Source organism: Labeo rohita, chromosome 21, assembly GCF_022985175.1.
Source record: "Labeo rohita strain BAU-BD-2019 chromosome 21, IGBB_LRoh.1.0, whole genome shotgun sequence".
Classification (NCBI taxonomy): domain Eukaryota; kingdom Metazoa; phylum Chordata; class Actinopteri; order Cypriniformes; family Cyprinidae; genus Labeo; species Labeo rohita.
The window spans coordinates 21,045,417-21,064,705 of record NC_066889.1 but is presented as its reverse complement, the minus strand read 5'-3'; the positions used below and the strand labels follow the sequence as shown (position 1 = coordinate 21,064,705).

At 35.7% G+C, this 19,289-nt stretch overlaps 1 protein-coding gene across 1 annotated transcript; it reads right to left on the bottom strand.

Moving 5' to 3' along the window:
* Window positions 1-7,001: 7,001 nt before the first annotated feature.
* Window positions 7,002-19,004, bottom strand: lhx5 (LIM homeobox 5). Its single transcript, XM_051093824.1, has 5 exons — window positions 18,498-19,004; window positions 16,224-16,447; window positions 14,022-14,299; window positions 10,053-10,218; window positions 7,002-7,911 (listed from the first exon to the last, which is right to left on the bottom strand). The coding sequence occupies exons 1-5, from the start codon at window positions 18,668-18,670 to the stop codon at window positions 7,547-7,549; spliced, it is 1,206 nt and encodes a 401-aa protein (XP_050949781.1). The 5' UTR covers window positions 18,671-19,004; the 3' UTR covers window positions 7,002-7,546.
* Window positions 19,005-19,289: the final 285 nt, after the last annotated feature.

Below are 19,289 nucleotides of genomic sequence, written 5' to 3'. Positions count from 1 at the left end.
TCACACTCTTCCAAGACTGTTGTTTGTCTTCGCCGTTATCTCACAGTTGACACCTGAGGTCAGTTGCTTGTAATTTTTATATCAGGTGAAAATATGGAAAAGAAAAGCAGTTTATAGGTGTTTTCTTCCAGATTTCCTCTCTACTTAAAGGGGTCAAAGTTCATGCTTTTTGTGGATGGGAAATCAAGACACTGAAGTAGACGTTTTTGATCACAATCTTGAGTGCTTTAAACTTTATTTACTTGTTTTAGGTGTTTGAGCAATATTTTTCTGAAGTAGTTTTCTCAAACTGTGATTTTCCTTTAGTAAATAAATACATTTCTTGTAAATTCCATGTCCTCATCAGTTTTTTCAACCCAGTTGAATGTGTAAATATTAATACTCTGTTCTCTGAGCTCTGTAAACATACGCATATGGGTGAGGCGGAGTGATTTTGTACAGCTGGGTTGAATGATATTTCGGTGCCAATCATTTGCTAAGCAAGGTGTGTCAGAGTGCATGTGCCGCCTCTTTTGTGTTTTCTAACAAAAGCCGCCCAGCTGGTTTCCTTTGCCTTACCCTACCTTGTTCTTCCAGCTTTTATCTATTTTAGCAAATTTCAGGCAATTTCCACATCTTTTGAATTTTCTTTTTCATTGACTATATGCGTGTAACTGCTAATGTTAAAAGAGAATTGGTTAAGGGGTATTTTGATAGGTTTTCAAGGAAATGGATGGAAACCAAACACATGTATATTTTGCACCTTTTGAATTGTGCGTGGTTTTTGCAAACCATTTGTGCAAGGTATTTCTCTGGAAGTGTGTGTGTGTACCTGAATGTACGTCTGTGTGTTTGTGGTGTGGGTGCACTAGCTGCTGTGTGTGTGTGTGTGTGTGTGTGTGTGTGTGTGTGTGTGTGTTTTTTATGGTCCTGGCTGATTAAGCTTGGCACTGTCAGGAGTGGGTTTGTGTGTAATTAATGATGTGTCTCCTGCTCTCTCCCATGGTAAAGGCTAATAGGATTTCCCAGCCCCAGGCTACAGCGAGGAGAGGCTGGGCGCATGAGGAAGTGTGCAGGAGAGGAGAGGGGAGGCAGATTGCGAGAGGTGATAGGAGAGGTGACAACGCAGGAGGTTTGAGCAGGTGGAGGTGAGAGGTTACGGAGGATTCTGGATGGTCTGGCTACGCTTGAGAGGAGAATTTGGGCTGCTGTGGGAAAACGAGAATGTGTTAAAACCGAAAAAACCTCCGGAGAAAGAAACTGCTAGAAAAAATAGGAACATGATTTGTAATTTTACGTTTGATAAAAATTGTAGTTTTGAGTTATTTTCTTGGAAAACGTATTTATTTAACTATGTTTATATTATTTTAATGTATTACAGTATTTGCAAATATTTAGAAAATTAGAAATAATTTATTTTAGTTTATTTTCAGTCATCATTAAAGTTATATTCAGCTAAAATAGGCTAAAAGTAACTAGCAATTTACACCACTCTAAACCATTTAATATTGCTATTTTATGTAATAATTGCATCAAAATTTAAACAATGGTAACCCTTTACAATAAGGTTCATTAGTTAACATTAGTTAATATGAACTAAGAAAGAACAATACTTCTCCAGGATTTATTAATCTTGGTTAATGTTAATTTCAGCATTTACTAATGCATTATTAAAATAAAGTTGTTTGTTAACATTAGTTAATGCACTGTGAACTAACATGAACAAACAATAAACGACTGTATTTTTGTTATCTAACATTAAAAAAAGATTAATAAACAATGTATTGTGTATTGTTTTTCATTGTTAGGTAATACATTAACTAATATTAACAAATGACACCTTATTATAAAGTGTTACTTAAACTTAATTAAATAAAGAAAATAGTAGTATTGTTGAATTAATTAACTAGTCATTTGTAAACCATTTAATATCAATATTGTATTTATTATTTCCATTTTTTTATTGTAGTATTAAGTTATTTTCTATGAAAAGTTATTAAATAATTAATAATAAATATTTTATTGTATTTAAATATGTACAGTTATTTAGAAAATTAGAAATATAATTAAAAATACAGTTCATTGTAGTTTCAGTCAGCATTAAAGTTATTTGCAGCTGGAATTTGATCAAACACTTAAAAAACATTTAATATCAATATTGTATTTAGTATTGCATTGATTTTTTTTCTTGTTTTAAGTTATTTTCTATAAAAAGTTATTAAATATTTAATATATTTAATAATAAATATGTAATTGTATTTTAATGGATTCAAATATTTCCAGGTATTTAGAAATATAATGAAAAATATAATTTATTGTAGTTTCAGTCAGCATTAAAGTTATTTGCAGCTGAAATTAGATTAAAGAACATTTTATATCACTATTAAATACAGAATATAAATAAATGCACTAACAACCTTTAAAATGGTTCTTCCAACAGGTTTATAATGTACAATTGGGAACTGCATTTTGAGATGAACTAAAAATACACAAGAACAAAGCTAAATGTAATTTTCCATCTGAAAAAAAAGCCCCACAATCAATAGTTGATTGACACATTTGCTTAAAGCAAAAACAATGTTTAATTGTTCAATTTCCTCAGCTATATTCAAGTTTGTTCAAATAAAATTCTTCACTATTATGCTTGAACGTTTGACCTTCGGAGAGTCTGAAATCAAAAAGAAAATGTGTGAATATAACTGTAATCTCTGAAGAGAAGAGAACGGGTGATGAGAAAGATAATAAAACCTAGGCTGAAGAGAGCGATAGAGTAAGCAAACCGAAGTGAGAAGGGATGCTGAGAGGCTTTGCGGTGAAAGAGACTTTCTAGGGGGTTCCTGTGCCGTGGGGTTGATTGTGTGTCGGGTGGAGGGGGGCATTGTGGGATAGCATGGGACGGAGAAACGGGAGGGAGAGAGGTGTGAGAGAACGAGCAGGTGATTTATAACAACAACAGAAGGCTTCTCTCCCCTCCACCACCTCCTCTTCCCTCTCACTGAAGCAAAACAAGGAAATCCATTACAAAAAGGCTTGTGTGATAATGGACTTTGCTCTGTGTATGTGTGTGTGTGCAGAACCAAGACATCGGATATATTTGGGTAATAAAACTGTAAAGATTTTTTCTGAGATATACAAGTGTGCCCGCGAAGCTCTTGGTCAAAGCACGGCTCCGGTCCGTATGTGTATACAGACACATTTTCAGTCCCCGAGCTCCTTGCCTTCTCGTCCTCACCTCCCTGAGATAAAGACCTCTATTCTACCTCGGCGAACGAGAGATGGTGCTGGCAGGCTCCAGGGAGCAAACAGAGAGAAGGAGGAGAAGTAAATAATAGAGGGATATGGCAGGCAGTAATGGTATGGTGGCACTGAAGACCACGTTCTCCACGGCAGGAGGGGCCACATGCGGGATCTAGCCCGGCTCACGGTCTCCCTCTGGGGGAGGAGATGGTGTGGAAGAGCCCGTGCCTGCTCCTCTCACATTACCCCTTATGTTAAAACCAGTCAGGGGGAAAATTGAGGCCTGCGTGGTCCTCCGCAGGCCCACCTGAGCCCACTGAGACAAGGAATGGGGAAGGAGGGGGGACCTACAAGTCTCTAAATGCATGAGTAATAAGAGTCATAACCTTAAAAACATGTTGGGCATGAAAACAGATACATGTGAAATGCATGTTTGTTGTTTAAATGTGATGGATGTCAACACCTACTAAAGAGAGAGTAAGAAAACATTGTGGATAAGTTTGAATGTATTCATAGGAATTAAATAATTATTTATTTACATTAAGAATCATATGTTGTGTCCTCACTTTAAAAGCATGGTAAGAATTTATGCAATGAATTTATAAATATATTTATCCAGATAAGTTTCATCCAGGGCTGCGGCGAGAGTGGCTGTCCCCACCTGTAGCTAAGATCTTATATTTGCTTTTTGTGGGTTTGTGTTTTGTTTGGTTGTTTAATGACTTTTTTTTTGTTTATTTGTTTGATTTAGGTTTATTGTGATGTTTTTGTGTCTCTTTTTGATGGTTTGTTTTGTGTAGTAACTTGGCTTTTTTGTTTAGTGTTTTGTTTAAGATTCATTTAGTTTTTTTGTGTTTTTGTGACATTTCTTTGGTGAATTGTTTAATTTGGTGGTTTGTTTAGTAGCCTTTCATTTGTTTTGTTTTCATTTATGTTTTTGGTTTGTTTAGTGACATCGCTTGTGATTTTGTTTGGTTGGCTCTTTTGGTTTTTGTTTCATTAATGACTTCTCTTATGTGATTTGTTTTATTTGATTGTTTATTTTGTTTAATAACTTTGCTTTTTTGTTTGGTGGCCTCTTAAGATTTGTTTAGTCTTTGTGTTTTTGCAGTTTGGTTTGTTTAGTGACTTGCGATTTTGTTTTGTTTGGTCAACTCTTAAGATTGTTTTTTGTTTTTTGTTTGTTTAGTGACTTTGTTCATGATTTGTTTGGTTGGCTCTAAGATCATTTTAGTTGTTGTATTGTTAATGACTTCTCTTTTGTGATTTGTTTTATTTGTTTGTTTTGTTTAGTAACTGCTTTTTTGCTTGGTCTCTTAAGATTCCTGTTAGTCTGTGTGTTTCTGTGACATTTGGTGATTTGTTTTAGTGGTTCGGTTTGTTTAGTGACTGGCAATTGGTTTTGTTTGGTCAACTATAAAATTGTTTTTTTTATGTTTTTGGTTTTTTAGTGACTTTGTTTATGATTTGTTTGGTTGGCTCTAAGATCATTTTAGTTTTTGTTTTATTAATGACTTTTCTTTTGTGATTTGTTTTATTTAATTGTCTTGTTTAGTAACTTTGCTTTTTTGTTTGGTGGTCTCTTATGATTAATTTAGTCTTTGTGTTTTTGTGACTTTCCTTGGTGATTTGTTTTGGTGGTGGTTTGTTTAGTAACGTTGGCATTTTGTTTGGTTTGACTCTTAGATTGTTTTTTTTTTTTTTTTTTTTTTTATGTTTTTGGTTTGTTTAGTGACTTCGTTAATGATTTGTTTGGTTAGCTCTAAGGTCATTTTAGTTTTTGTTTTAGTTAAAGACTTCTCTTTTGTGATTTATTTCGTTTGATGTTTGTTTTGTTTACTAACTTTGCTTTTTTGTTTGGTGGTCTCTAAAGATTCATTTAGTCTTTTTATGTTTTTGTGACATTTCTTTGGTAATTTTGTTTTATTTGGTGGTTTGGTTTGTTTAGTGACTTTTGCAGTTTGTTTTGTTTGGTCAGCTCTAAGATTGTTTTAGTTTTTTGTTTGCTTAGTGACTTAGTGATTTGTTTGGTTAGCTCTAAGATCATTTTAGTTTTTGTTTTGTTAATGACTTCTCTTTTGTGTTTTGTTTTATTTGATGGTTTTTGTTTAGTTTAGTAACTGCTTCTTTTGTTTGGTGTTCTCTTAAGATTCATTTAGTCTTTTTTGTGTTTTTGTGACATTCCTTTGGTGATTTGTTTTATTTGGTATTTTTGTTTTTTTCGTATGTATAAAAGATTGTTTTAGTTTTGTGTTTTTGTTTAGTGACTTGTTCTGTGTTTTTTGTTTGTTTGTTTTTTAAGGTTTGTTTTGTTTAGTAACTGTGTTTTTTTTTTTTTTTTTTTTTTTTTTTTTTTTAGGTGATCTGTTTTGTTTGATGGTTTGGAGACTCTGGTCAACTCTAAGTATTTTTTTATGTTGTTTAATGACTTTTCGTCTTTGATTTGTTTTGTTTAGTGACTGGTGATTTTCGTTTGATGGACTATAAGATGAGTTTTTTTTTTAATTGATTGAATGCTGCTGAAAGACCTTGTATTACTGAATCACTTTTAGCATTGAATCACTTTTACTGAGATCACAGTTTTTATTTAAAAATGTAAACATCTTTATATTCTTTGTGGTTATAAAATGCACCGATTAAATTAACTACATTTTTAAACAAGTTTTTAACATGTTCCTTTTTGTTTCCTTTTAATTTTTTCTTAACCGTTAAAAAAACAGTTTGAAAGACCTCTTACTGTGAGTGCCTATTTGGTTTAGCAATCCTGTTTAACATTTGATAAAATGTTGGTTTAATGGCAGTTAACAAACAATAGGATGCCTTAAATTGAATGTAACTCTTTTTTTATATGCTCCTCTTTGAGTACCTTGAATCCTTTAAACCTAAATAGTGTAGTGCCAGTTTCCACATTTCTCTCTAGTGTCAAAACTAGTTCATTAAATTCTTACAAAATTATTGTGCCCCCTAAGTCCAGGTGACATTTGTCTAGACAATTGTTTTTCTTCAGTAGCCCATCAGATGGCGCCTGCTTTCAGTCTGGAGGCTGTTCGGGGTGCAGTGGTAAGTCACAGATGTTGCCTGTCCCGTCCTTTTGTTTTCCCCCCATTGAGAAGAGAGACCTCAGCTGTTAAAGGAGATTCTTCATTATGGCTTCAATGTTCTTTTGAAAATCATTTCCATTAAAACATTTTTTTTCAAAGCAAGGTACTAAAGCGAAGGTTAAATGAAGTTGAACAACGCACAGGCTCGTCAGGCGTTTCTGCGAGCTTCTCAATGACAGATCACTGTGTGGGCAAAGGCCTCTATGCAGAAGATGGGGGAAGGGAGGCGATTTGGGTAAGGCAGATGTCTCCATGTGTTGCAGGTGCGTATGTTTGTTTTTAAGTATGAATACAGAATTGAAAAAAAGAGCTAACATAAAATATCCACAGTTGTTACAGCTGATTTTGTCCTTTTGTGAAGTGGCAACTTCCTCTTATGTGATGTCAAAAAAAAAAACTAATGGTGATGTCATGGAACTTGAAGTAATTAAAAAATTTGAACTGTTTTGAAAATGTTTAGAATAAATTAGCAGTTTTCTTGCTGAAGTGCAAATTGTGACTATTGGGTCAATTTGACCATGGTAGAGGGTTAACAGTTCTGCTTCAACATTATAATTTTTGATTCAGTGAACCTGAAAGTCCAATTACGTATCAGATATTTGATTAGCACAAGGTGTTTTGACAGGCATAGATACATCAGAACACAGGTATACTGAGTGTTCATCGAAATGTTTAATGAACCAATTCAGCAGTTAATGAATGAACCAAATATGTTACAAATGGACCAGTTTTAAGACAGAAAAGAAAACATTTTTTTTCAAATTTGAACAAACTGAGCTTCAGTATCTCGGAAAAGGAAGAAACTAAAGCCAACGAAAGAATGAAAATGGTTTTACCTTTAAGTACTAGCTCGCGTCTGACCATCAAATGCAGCTTGACAACTTTTGCTAATCAGTAAGTCAAAGCAGTAGAAAACCCCTTGAACGAACATCTGAGCTATTGTTGTAATATTGAACTCAGGAAACCATATCAACGGAATCAAACCAATGTGATTGGTCAAGATGACCACTGACAATACACATCCTTTGACAGTAGAAACTAAACTGCAAGAGAGGGTCATTTGCACTTGATGTCTTTCCACCTTTCAGGTTTACGGTCCAAATATTGGTTTGTTCTGGTCCATGACCAGCCAATAAACCCTCCTTCAGTAACCTATAGCACTAAGGTAGACCAGTTAGGGTGGAATTCCCTCTGTGTCCATAGTTCAGAGTCTTTCCCATCTCTCTGTCCTACCAAACCGTGTTCTCCCCCATCTCTTGACCAGGATGGGACATGGGGCCGCTGTAACTGGTGCTGTTGGCCAGGGGGAAGGGTGGACTCGGACCCCCTGTGAAGCCACCCTCCCCCTGTGGATTGGGATGGAGAGGTCCGGTCATGCCTGGCTCGGGACTGGGGGTATCTGCGTGGGAGATCATGTCCGTGAACCTTTGGTCATCTGAGGGGTGGTGCGCAGAGACCGGGCCGCCCTCCAGGGCTCCTGAACCCGAGCTGAGGAGGTAAGGGGACTCTGCTGGAGACTGCGCCTGTGAGGAAGGGGGTCCGTGAGGGAAGAAATCGTAGTTGACCACTGGCCCGTAGTAGTCGCCTTGGTATTCTGAGGAGAAGAAACGAGAGCAATCAGTAAAGCTTCTGATATTTGAAAGGAAGAAGTGTTTTTTGGGGTTGAGTGATGGGGAAAAAATAGGTGTACAAACAGTTTTCACTCAGAAATTGTGTAAATTTCACAAAGAATTAAAATGGCAAATAACTTTGATGTACACTACGAGTCAAAAGTTTTTGAACAGTAAGATTTTTTTTTTTTTTTTTTTAAACAGTCTCTTCTGCTCACCAAGCCTGCAAAAACAGTAAACTTTTGATTTTTTACTGTTTAAAACAACTCTTTTCTATTTGAATATATTTTAAAATATAATTTATTCCTGTGATTTTAAAGCTGAATTTTTAGCATCATTATTCCAGTCACATGATCCTTCAAAAATCATTCTAATATTCACATTTGCTGCTCAAAAAAAACAACAACAAAAAAAACATTTATAATAATAATAATAATTATTATTATTATTATGTTAAAAACAGCTGAGTAAAATTTTTGCTAGTTTCTTTGGTTAATAGAAAGTTTTCTAAAAGGATTTTTCTAAAATTGAAATATTTTGTAACCTTATATATGTCTTTGTCATCATGAATTTAAAGCATCCTTGCTAAATAAAAGTAGTATTTTCTACAATTTCTTTCCCCAAAAAATAAAAAATTATACTGACTCCAAGCTTTTGAATGGTATAGTGTATAAATTTACAAAAGCTTTTTATTTCAGATAAATGCTGATCTTTGAATCTTTTTATTCATCAAAGAATCCTGAAAAAATGTACACAACTGTTATAAATATTGATAATAATAATGTTTCTTAAACAGCAAATCCGCATATTAAAATGATTTCTGAAGGATCATGTGACGCTGAAGACTGGAGTAATGATGCTGAAAATTTATCTTTGGTCACAGGAATAAATTACATTTTAGAATATATTCAAATAGAAAGCAGTTTTTAAAAATAGTAAAAATATTTCACAAAATTAATGCTTTTGCTGTATTTCAGAACAAATAAATGCAGGCTTGTCGAGCAGAAGAGAATTCTTAAATTTAAAAAAAAGTTCTAAATCCTACTGTTCAAAAACTGAAATAGTATATTTTTGTAAAACCAATAATCTGTTTTGTTTATCATTTTGAAAAATCAGCGTACATAACATTTAATTAACTCGCAGTGAGGACTACGTTTATTTGATGCCCAATTTCATGTTTTCCTAATTTTCCAAAACGTGTCAGAATAGTTTGGTTACGAGCAAAAGATTTTATTATGAGAAGACAATGCAGACAATCCATGCTAATGAATGAAAATACTCTAATGAAATGTGAGGAAAGAGGACGTAAATAAACGTGGAAGTCGTAGGAGAGCGCAAAGGCATGTTCCTTAATTTTTCCTCTCATATCCATTGCCTCACTCCGTCATACCTTTGCGACTGGCCTATATAATTAGCGCTACAGAAAGTCATTAACATTCCTCCCCAATTCCATTATTTTTTTCCTGCAGTTGTGATACTTTAATGTGCTAATCAATCATCAAAAGACATTTTACTATAAAGAAACGCCACTTGCTCGCTGAGTGATAGATAGTCGAATCATCAATGCCAGACCTCTGGAGATCAGTACGTCTATCTGTTTCCATGTCGAAATGTATGTTTTTTCAAAAGATTTGAAGTATGCACTTTTTCAATTAATTGTAGAATGGTTGTTGTCCATTTTCTAATTGTATTGCTATGTTCACTCATTACAGAAATGAAAACACAGCTCGTGTTTCTGCCAAACACCTGTTAGTATGTCAGAAACGAGGAGCGTGCATATGCAAATCCAATCAAGGAGTCCAAGCTGGAATGTCGAACAACAGGTAACGCACGCAATTTATTGCATTCAGAGTCTTGTTAATCAGATTTCTCTGCACGTTGAACTCTTGTGTTATATTTCTCGTTTTATGCTCTGATGACATAATCATAGCTTAAGGATTTTGTGTTCACTCTTAGAGGTGTGATGGGTAATGCCAAAATATTTTATACCAGGTGAGAAGCTGCTTGTAAGAGTCTTTGTGCTTTCAAGGTAAGAGAAAAGCCTTGAAGATAAAGGACGTGTGCGTGCGAGACTGTGTGTGAATGTGTGTTTTGACAAAAAAAAACATTCTTTGTGTTCATGTACCTCCATAGTAGCTGTATCCTCCAGGGCCCATGATGTCAGGGTCCTCTAGTCTTCCTCCGAGTGGCCTCATTCTGCGTGGTCCCCTGAAGAAAGCGTGTCGTCGAGCGCCGAGAGCACTGAGCTGCTTCATTCTGCGTTCTTTAGACCGCCGATTTTGAAACCACACCTACAAGGCAAAGCCACAATTATATACAGAGGTACGTGAGATGACATCCACCTCACATGTTTGTACATTTCACATCGCTCTGATTATCCGATTAGCGAACGGGTCATTTTCTACACTTGTCCAAGTGACCTGATGGTTTAGATGAGTGGTGTAATTACACCATGTGCATCAACTAAAGAAGATGTTTACTTTCATCATGACTTGTCTTATGTTGGTTAAAGGGACTTATTTGGAAGAACTGTTTTTATCCATACAATGAAAGCAAATGGGGTCCAAACCAGATTTTTTTAAGGGTTTTTATTTTTAAGGCATTGTAGGAGGAAAATAAGATTTTAATGTTTATATAACATTACATACAAAGCTTAAAAGAAAACCAGCTACTTTTAGTGATGTACTATCAACACTCCCTGTTGATTTAATGTTATTGGCAGCACATTTGGTTGAAGAAACACATAAACAACTTAATGAGAGAAATTAACACAGCAAATGTTACTGGTCAATGTTCATCTGAAACAGTGCTTTCTAAGCTATGAAATGTGATTATATGTGACCCTGGACCAAAAAAACAGTCTTAAGTAGCAAAACTTAATTTTTGGATGGTAAACTTTAAAAGTGATTTTCTCAATATTTAGATTTTTTTCCACCCTCAGATTCCAGATTTTCAAATAGTTGTATCTCAGCCAAATATTGTCCTGTCTTAACAAATCACACATCAATAGAAAGCTATTTATTCAGCTTTTAGATGATGTATCTATAGATAGATATGTATGTTTAGACAAATGTTCTCTCGTTTTGTGTTTATCTTGCAGCTCAACCTATTAATGCAAGAAACTAACACATAATAATTGATTCTGGCCGCCTTGTCAGACTTAGAGTGCCACTGAACTACAATGCAGTACATTCCCGAGATTTATATTCTTGCGAAAATTAATATGCTGTGATGATTTCACCAGTCCCTCATCTTGGTGCACGCACGTACATAATTTCAGAGACACTGCGGTGCTGACAAGTATCGTTTGATCATGACGCCGCCAGCTCATTACAAATATACCTGATATAACAGTGTGTGACAGATGCAATATCAGACTCATCACTGTTGAACATTGTTTCAATCTTTTAGTAAGACCAAGGCAATTTGACATACCACTGTGCTGGTGGAACTCAGATCTAACCTTTTAGTCAAAAGAATCACGACGGTGTGCTTCAACAAACACGACGAGGGCCGTTTTTCACACTGTTGTCATATAAACTGCTTGCGCAGGAACAAAGAGCAGAGGATGATGTGAAAATGTCTGACATAAGGTGACATTGTTATGCATGATGGTACAATGTAACACATTCATGCCTGAATCTGCATTGCCACTGCATAATATATGCTAACAACAGTTAGTCTGCTCTGGAGGCACAATCCTGCCATGTACGAAAGAGAAAGAGAGAGTGAGAGAGACTATATTAGAGAGACAAAACATGTTCTCTACCTAAAACCACTTAAGCATTCCTCTCCATGCTCAGCAAAGGCAACACCTGCTTATTGAGAACAATCGGCTAACTGTTTGGTACATTTTTATGGAAATGTTTTGCCTCCTCCTGAGTGAGCGTTGCTTAGGGATTACACACACATGCTGCTGAACCGGCATGGCTCCGGAGGGTTCCCCGCGCAGAGCGCAATCCACATTTAACACATAACAAATGAACGGGGACGTGTGGCAAAGGCCGTCTCCATTTTGGCTCAGAAACAAAGCACAGAGCCTTGCTGGGATTCAGAGAGGGTTGTGATTTCTTGATGATGACAGTGATACATGAAGATGAGCTGTGTGCTTGAGTTTACAGATATAACCCAGGATAACTTTAGTCGTCAGAGATCAAGAAACAAGTTCCTTTTGCTTTTTGTACGTAGGTATGAACTTTATATGGACCTGGTGATAAATGCTGTATTTTATAATTTCTTTAGATTTATAGTCAAGTTGACCTTTCCAAAAAGCTGCTAAATTGTAGTCAGTATTTTTTAAAAAAATATATTTTACTAAATTTACCATAATTTTGGTATGTTTCACTTAAAACTGGTGAAAACCTTTCAACCTCACTTTGACCTTTACCTGAACTTTACAGCATGGTTGTGAATGTCAACCAACACCTCTTAATGATCAATCTCATAAATTATTTGAGCAATTTATAAACAAAGTTCTTAAATTTAATGGGAACTGTTGACTGTAATCGCTGTCAGAGCAGATTGTCTTTCAGGTTCATATTTTCTCAGCGGGAACTGACAAGCCTATCATGTAACTGACATTATCTAGCTTTTTTTCTGATCAGGGCCTGCTACCTGATAAAAATCCATTAACAACTTTTTTTTAACTGCTTTGCAACTGTAAAAATTCCAACCTATATTTGTATTTTGTCATAATTTATATATATATATATATATATATATATACACCTTTTTTTTGTCTTGTGTGTATATACATACATACATGCATACATATATATGTATGTATATGTGTGTGTGTGTGTGTATATATATATATAAAAGCCCATATTACAAAATATAAAATTTAAAACTGTATAAATCACTTGTTTTTCTAAAAAACAAAAAAACCCAAAACAAAAAAACAAAAACAAAACACTGTCCAACAGCGACACCAACAGGTAAAGTTACAGCAGGAATGCGCGTCTTTCTCTTCTCCCCTGAGCCCACTGAGTTTTAACAGACCCACAAAAGCCTGCGGTCAGTTTGGTGGGGGGTAATTGAGAATGAATGGGGGAAAGTAACATGAAACAGTCACAATATGATTGGATATGACTGGTTATGATCGGCTGTGGCTGATGCTGATTGGTGCATGTGATAAATCCCTCCTTAGCCTTCCGCGAGTCTGAATGAATGGCGTTAATAGGAAAACTAATTTTAAAAAGTAAGTAAAAAACGCATGCACTTATAAACCTCTTATAACCACTTGTATAACCACTATGTTACTTCAAAATAAAACAAAAAATGATATGAAAACATGGTCTGTGGGAGTTTTTAGTGTAAAAAATGTAGCGTCTGTGACCAGTATTTACCGGGCGTTGATGAATGATGATCGGAAAAATTAAAAAATAGTTCAAATGTAACTGTTAAAAACAATAGCTGAACATAAGTTCACAAATAAAATATATTGTTTAAATGTGTTATTTTATTATTTATTATTTTAATAAATGTAAAATGCTTAATAACGCTAACTTGATGAGATTAATACATGGCTCAAATAAACAGAATATTGATTGCATTGTTAATGTAAGAATATAAAACAGAGTCTTTTTTTTTTTTTTTTTTTTGATAGTGAAAAAAAAAAATGGGACTGGGACATTAATTTACATTTGATTTAATTTCAGAACACCGCACACCACTCATATATATATGACCTGTATATTATTATACTACTAACTGGTTGACAGTTCTTTCATAATGAACTTCCAGAAGAAGTTATATTTTGTAAAGTTTGTCAGGGGGTGATATTTAAATGTTAACCTTTTCAAACCATGATTTTGTACAATACAACTGATTATTTAAAACTTTGTAGAAATATCAGCATTAATTTTTTAACTTTTTAATAACACACCTTACTGTCGTGACCTTGATCTCTAGGACTGTATAGTGGCTATTACTTAAACAATAAACAAATAAATAAACGACAGAAACCAAAAAAATATTTAATTTAGCTCGAGGTGAATGCTTGCATTATCTGATAGAATATTTAAAATCTTGAAGAAATGTAGATATAATATCGTGGAATTGCCTGAATAAATAAATCCAAGTGTATTCTTACCTGTATGACTCGCATGTTGAGGCCTGTCTCCTGCGCAAGCTGCTCGCGGATGTGTCGCGTGGGCTTCGGCGTCGCCACGAACGCGGCTTTCAGAGTCTCGAGTTGTTTGGCCTTGATGGTGGTGCGCGGGCCCCGCCGCTTCGTGCACGAGTTTTGCTCCTCGTTTTCGTTGTTGTTAGTGTCCTTATCTGAGGATGTGGAATTGTCCGTCTCTTTCGTGTCGTCCTGGATCGGATCCGGAAGATCAGGCGATAAACTTCGGTCCGTACATGATGACACTGAAGCATGATAAAGGACCAATGAGGTACATATTCGACTCAATGCAAAATATTTGTAGTGTTCACTAAAATAAATAAATAAATAAATACATAAACACATACATATATAAATATTTGTGTGTAATTGTTTGAAACACGCAAAATGATGCCGAAACTGATTGTGGGTTTCGCGCAAGATCATCAAATATTGTGGCCTTCTGGTTTTAATGACAGACCAGAGGGGGGAAAGCAGAAAAAAGATCAAGAAACAAAGGAGAAAACAAAAAGAGGTCTAAACGTGAATCACTTCTGCAAAATATCGGAGGAATTAAGTCTGGTTGTCTCTTGGGACAGGCTGCTGTGCTTGATAACAGCTTGTCATTGTCTGAAAAGCGGGGATAGACGACTACAGACGTTTATCTGACAAGAACGCATGGGCTGAGGAGAATGAGTTATGGACACTTCTCCATAGGTGGACAACAGTAAACCAAAAGAGTCCTCAGCTTGCAATGAAAAATGAATTGACTGAATCATATTCACGGACATGGACTATCATGACATCATTTTTTTAAAGGCCTGGGTTTATGCTACTTTTATATTAGAACTCTAAAATACGTTATTTAAAAAAAGCATAATTTTGCTCAAACATAACGCTAGTTTTGCATTATCCATTAAAAACGGGTAGATTTATCTTTATAGTGGCCTTGGCTGGATATTTTATTTATTTATTTATTTCCTTACAAATAGGCACTTAGACAAGTCATTCAAAATCAGGATTACTGTAAAAAATAGCACGCCACAAATTTCAAAAGACCATTTGAGGCATTAATGAATCCGAGTGTTGTACGTTCCTTTTAAAGCGACTGGACGAAGCACTCAGTCGCTGTGAAATTAATTGGACTAGCACTGACCCACAAGTGGAGGCGATAATGATGTCATCTGTGTGTTGGGAAACAAACAGCCTGTCCGTGGTTCTGAAGACTCGTGAGCATCACAGTCACGGGAACACGCGTAAATAGTGAACCAACACACCTCTGAATTGAGCTGATCGTTTTCTTTCAATGGATTTTTACATCTGAATGCAACACACGGGCTCTGTTAATGTGCATTTACATCTTAGAAAGCCACGTTCCGCACGTTAAACAATATATAATAAGTAGACGAACAAACAAACACACCAATTAGTAAAATTTACAAAAAATAAAAAATATATATTGATTCACTGTAATAAAAACGAATGCGCTTCCCTGAATAGTTTCGTTTTTTTTTTTTTTTTTTTTTTTTTTTTTTTTACAAAAAACAGGCTATAATCGTCTGTATTCGTGTTAGTTTCAAAACAATTTTGTACCCAAAATATTTGATTTCATTAATGTCACGTGGTGTAACCGTGACGCAAATGTCTAAATACTGTAAATGGACAGTTAATCGTTCATTTTTAAATGTAGGTATTTTATCTTCTTCTTTATGAATTTAAAGCAATTTCAAGTTTTAAGCATGTCATTAAAAAGGTCAAAATTAATGCAGTGACCTTGACACAGTTATAAAGGTCTAAAGGTGTTCTTTCTTTTTATAGATTTGATATCACATGACAACAAAATGGCTTCCTGCATACTGGTTATGCCACATCGACACTGATAAAACTACTAATTATGTTTTGAAAAGAAATTGCTTTACCGCTTTTTAAAAATAAATAGCTATAGACACAAAACCTAAAAATTTTTTTTTTACTGTTTTACTTTATGGCAAGCAAAATATGTTAATCGAGTCGTTTTATATGAATTGCCGTTTTAATGTGATTTTTGAAATACCTCAACATATCCAGATAAAAAAATTAGCGTCATGTCATTGACCCATAATTCACACAACTGAGTCTGAGAGTCTTTTAGAAAGATGGAAAGCTTCTCTCTGTCACACATACAAACAGAACTCCAGCCGTCGTTCTCACCTGAGTTTAAATTGACCTCTTTGATAGCGCTCGCGCTCATGTAGTCCTCTTTACACACAAATTTGTTTTCGTCGATGACGTAGAGCTCCTCGCCCGTGGACAGCTGTTTGTTGCACACCATGCACGTAAAACAGTTCAGATGGAACACCTTGCTGCGAGCTCTTCGCACTAGGTCGCTGGGCGAAATTCCCTGCAAGCAGCCCGCACATTTCGTACCAAAACGCCTGCAGAGAGAAACAGAGATGAAAATACAGAACAATATTTTATATATAAAAAGGAATAACCGCAGCATGTTAAACCTAATGGTCAGCACAAAGGTTACGTCATGGACACTGATGATATTGCACTCCAGTAGCTACTACTTACTGTGCCAATAATTGTTTATTTTACAGACACTCCACCGGGGACTGCAAAGGACTATAGTGAATACAGCATTCTGCTATTTATTTTCGTGTCCATTCCAAATAGCTGTTTAAGTACTTGTGCATTTTATAGTCTGCAGTAAGAATTCTTTGAATTCTGTAAATCGTATTATGCCACTAAAATTACTACAATACTCGCGGATCATGCATACACGATTTTCACTCAGCGTCAGCTGACATAGTGGTTTGAAAATTGTTATTCTAAAATAATAATTATTATTTAAGCTACTTTAAAATTCATTCATGTGGATTTTTTTTTTTTTTTTTACAAAATATTTATAACAGGCATTCGCGTTTTCATAAACCATGCCATAATTCTGAAGGAATTTGGCAGTAGGCTCAGAATAAACTCGACATGCTCTAAATGAAGTGATATTGTGGGATTAGGCAAGATACCAAAACCTAATTTTGGGTGTTGAACACAAACGCAAGTCAGTTAACCTATAATATTAATTTCTTAGCATGAGTTTTTGTTAAAATAAAAATGGAACTGTAGTGTATTTATATACACGTGTACAAACACAAAACCTGATTTTCTTATATTTATCTATTCATCCTTTGAATTGAAAGATAATCCGTCAATTACATTTTGTTGTTCCTTTTCTGATTTGTTAATCTGCGCATACTCTGCTTTTTTCCCGTATAAATAGAGGTCGAAATAATACCGAGTTCGTGTAGTTTGTTCAATTCATATTTCAATGACAATGAGACGGGAAGGACCAGGTATACAGGCCGGTCTTGGTTGTCAAGCGCACTACTCCCTTCTGTTTCTCCCCTCGGGTTTATTTTAACACTAATGTACTAAATCTTCCCCCATTTGTTATGGTATCGAGTCGCTCTCGCGCTTTTCAAATGCATCTCTCCCAGTGAAAGGCCATAACACTACTTACACAACAAATGGACGCATTACGGGTGATTACTGTTTCGCCCCACTAATGGCTCCACATTCAAGCGCAGAGCTGGATGGGCCCCATACAACGTGATGGTCAAGGCCGTTTGGGATAACAATGGCACATATGAAAGCTTAAACACTGGATGACATTAAATAGCTCAGAGAAATGTAAACTAGAAGAAAACCTGACAACGCATTTAGGACTAATAAAAGTAAATAAGCGGCCTGTTTTGAGACTACAACAATATCATTACAGGTACGCAACACAGGTGTTTCGAAACGGTGTTGTTTGGGTTCTAATCTTTTAGGAATTTAGTGCATATTTTATTTACGTTTTTTTTTTTTTTTTTTTTTAAAGAAATTAATGTATGTTTAGGATTTTAACTAGGGTGCTTTTTAGAATATGCCACCGAGACTAATAAAATAGATATTTTTAAACGCTCAATTTATTAAATCGTTATTAACAGCACATTTAAATTATCGTGGCTATTTATCTATCAATTTAAATGTTAACTGAATTTATAATAAATCTATTTGCTGGGATTTTATATTTCCGGATAAATGTGGGGAAAAAACATTAGTAGGCTAATCAAGGTTCAAATGCATAGTAATAATGCGCAAAATAATAACGTGTTATCGAGTATAATAAACAATTACTTCACAAAGAGATATTTTTCCTACAATCATGTGCACAAAGGTCTTGAAGAAGAATTCTCACGCCGAAAGCGTGTGAATACAAAAAGCAATGAATGGCTCATCAATCAAAAGCTATTAATGAACGACGGAGGATCAAAGGTTTACAGTACATTAGACATTTTAGGCAGGTTAATCCACAAAATGAGCCTCATCCACATAAGAGGAAAACAAGGGTAGGTAAATCCTACATGACACATTCTTCAAATGAGGATTAGTCCAGAAGTTTGACGAGGTGAGGTAGCCCAAATGCAAGCAGCTTCTTACCTGAAAAAGTCAATTTTGCAATAGAGCTTTCCATCCCTGGAGAAGCATTTTTCGGTCAGGTTGCAGTTACACTCGCAGCACTGGACACACTTGGCGTGCCATGCGCGGTCGAGAACGTTTAAGAGGAACCGATCGAGAATGGGCCTCTCGCACCCCGCGCAGTGCACCATCATTCCGCCCTGGAGGGGACCGAGAGCCGACCTTCCCAAACGGGCACCGCGCCTCGGATTGGGGCCACACGAATCGGTGCGGAGCAACGTCTTGGCTTCTTGAAGAGGGAGGCAACAGCAGAGCAAACGTTCCGTCTTGAGAATGAGTCTCCACCACGCCTAGAGGTAAACACTCCCGGCGTGATTGTTATGCATTATAGTACCTGTCGGCATCCAGAAATCCACTGAATCGCAAAAAATACATATATTCAATTTCTTCTCCAAGTTTTCCTCCTGGTTTTGTTTTGTGCTCTTGATCCACCTGCTTGTGTCCACTCACCTCACCGACACTTTTTTGCATCACTCTGTTCCAGTTCGCGGGAGCCTCTCGCATCCGTATTCAGATTTGATGACGTTTCGCTTGTACTTACACCGCGGCGGCCAATCAGGGACAGGTTGCCATGGCAACGGGTTTAAATATTGGTACACTCAGATTGCTTCCAAAGTTCTACCTTGGGTTTGGTAAAACGTCTATAAAGGCTGATGGTAGTAAACCTAATTATTTCATCGACGTGCTATTTTTTCTTTCTACCGAATTTGGACTCCGAATCAGAAAATGTGCATATGTGTATTTAGTTGGAAG

What these genes read in the sequence shown, in the direction of transcription:
- lhx5 (XM_051093824.1), bottom strand. Translation starts at nt 18,670, where the DNA reads ATGATGGTGCACTGCGCGGGGTGCGAGAGGCCCATTCTCGATCGGTTC. An exon ending in TGCAAAATTGACTTTTTCAG is followed by an intron (nt 16,448 to 18,497) that starts GTAAGAAGCTGC and finishes TTCTCTCTGCAG; the next exon opens with GCGTTTTGGTACGAAATGTG. An exon ending in AGAGGTCAATTTAAACTCAG is followed by an intron (nt 14,300 to 16,223) that starts GTGAGAACGACG and finishes ATCATGCTTCAG; the next exon opens with TGTCATCATGTACGGACCGA.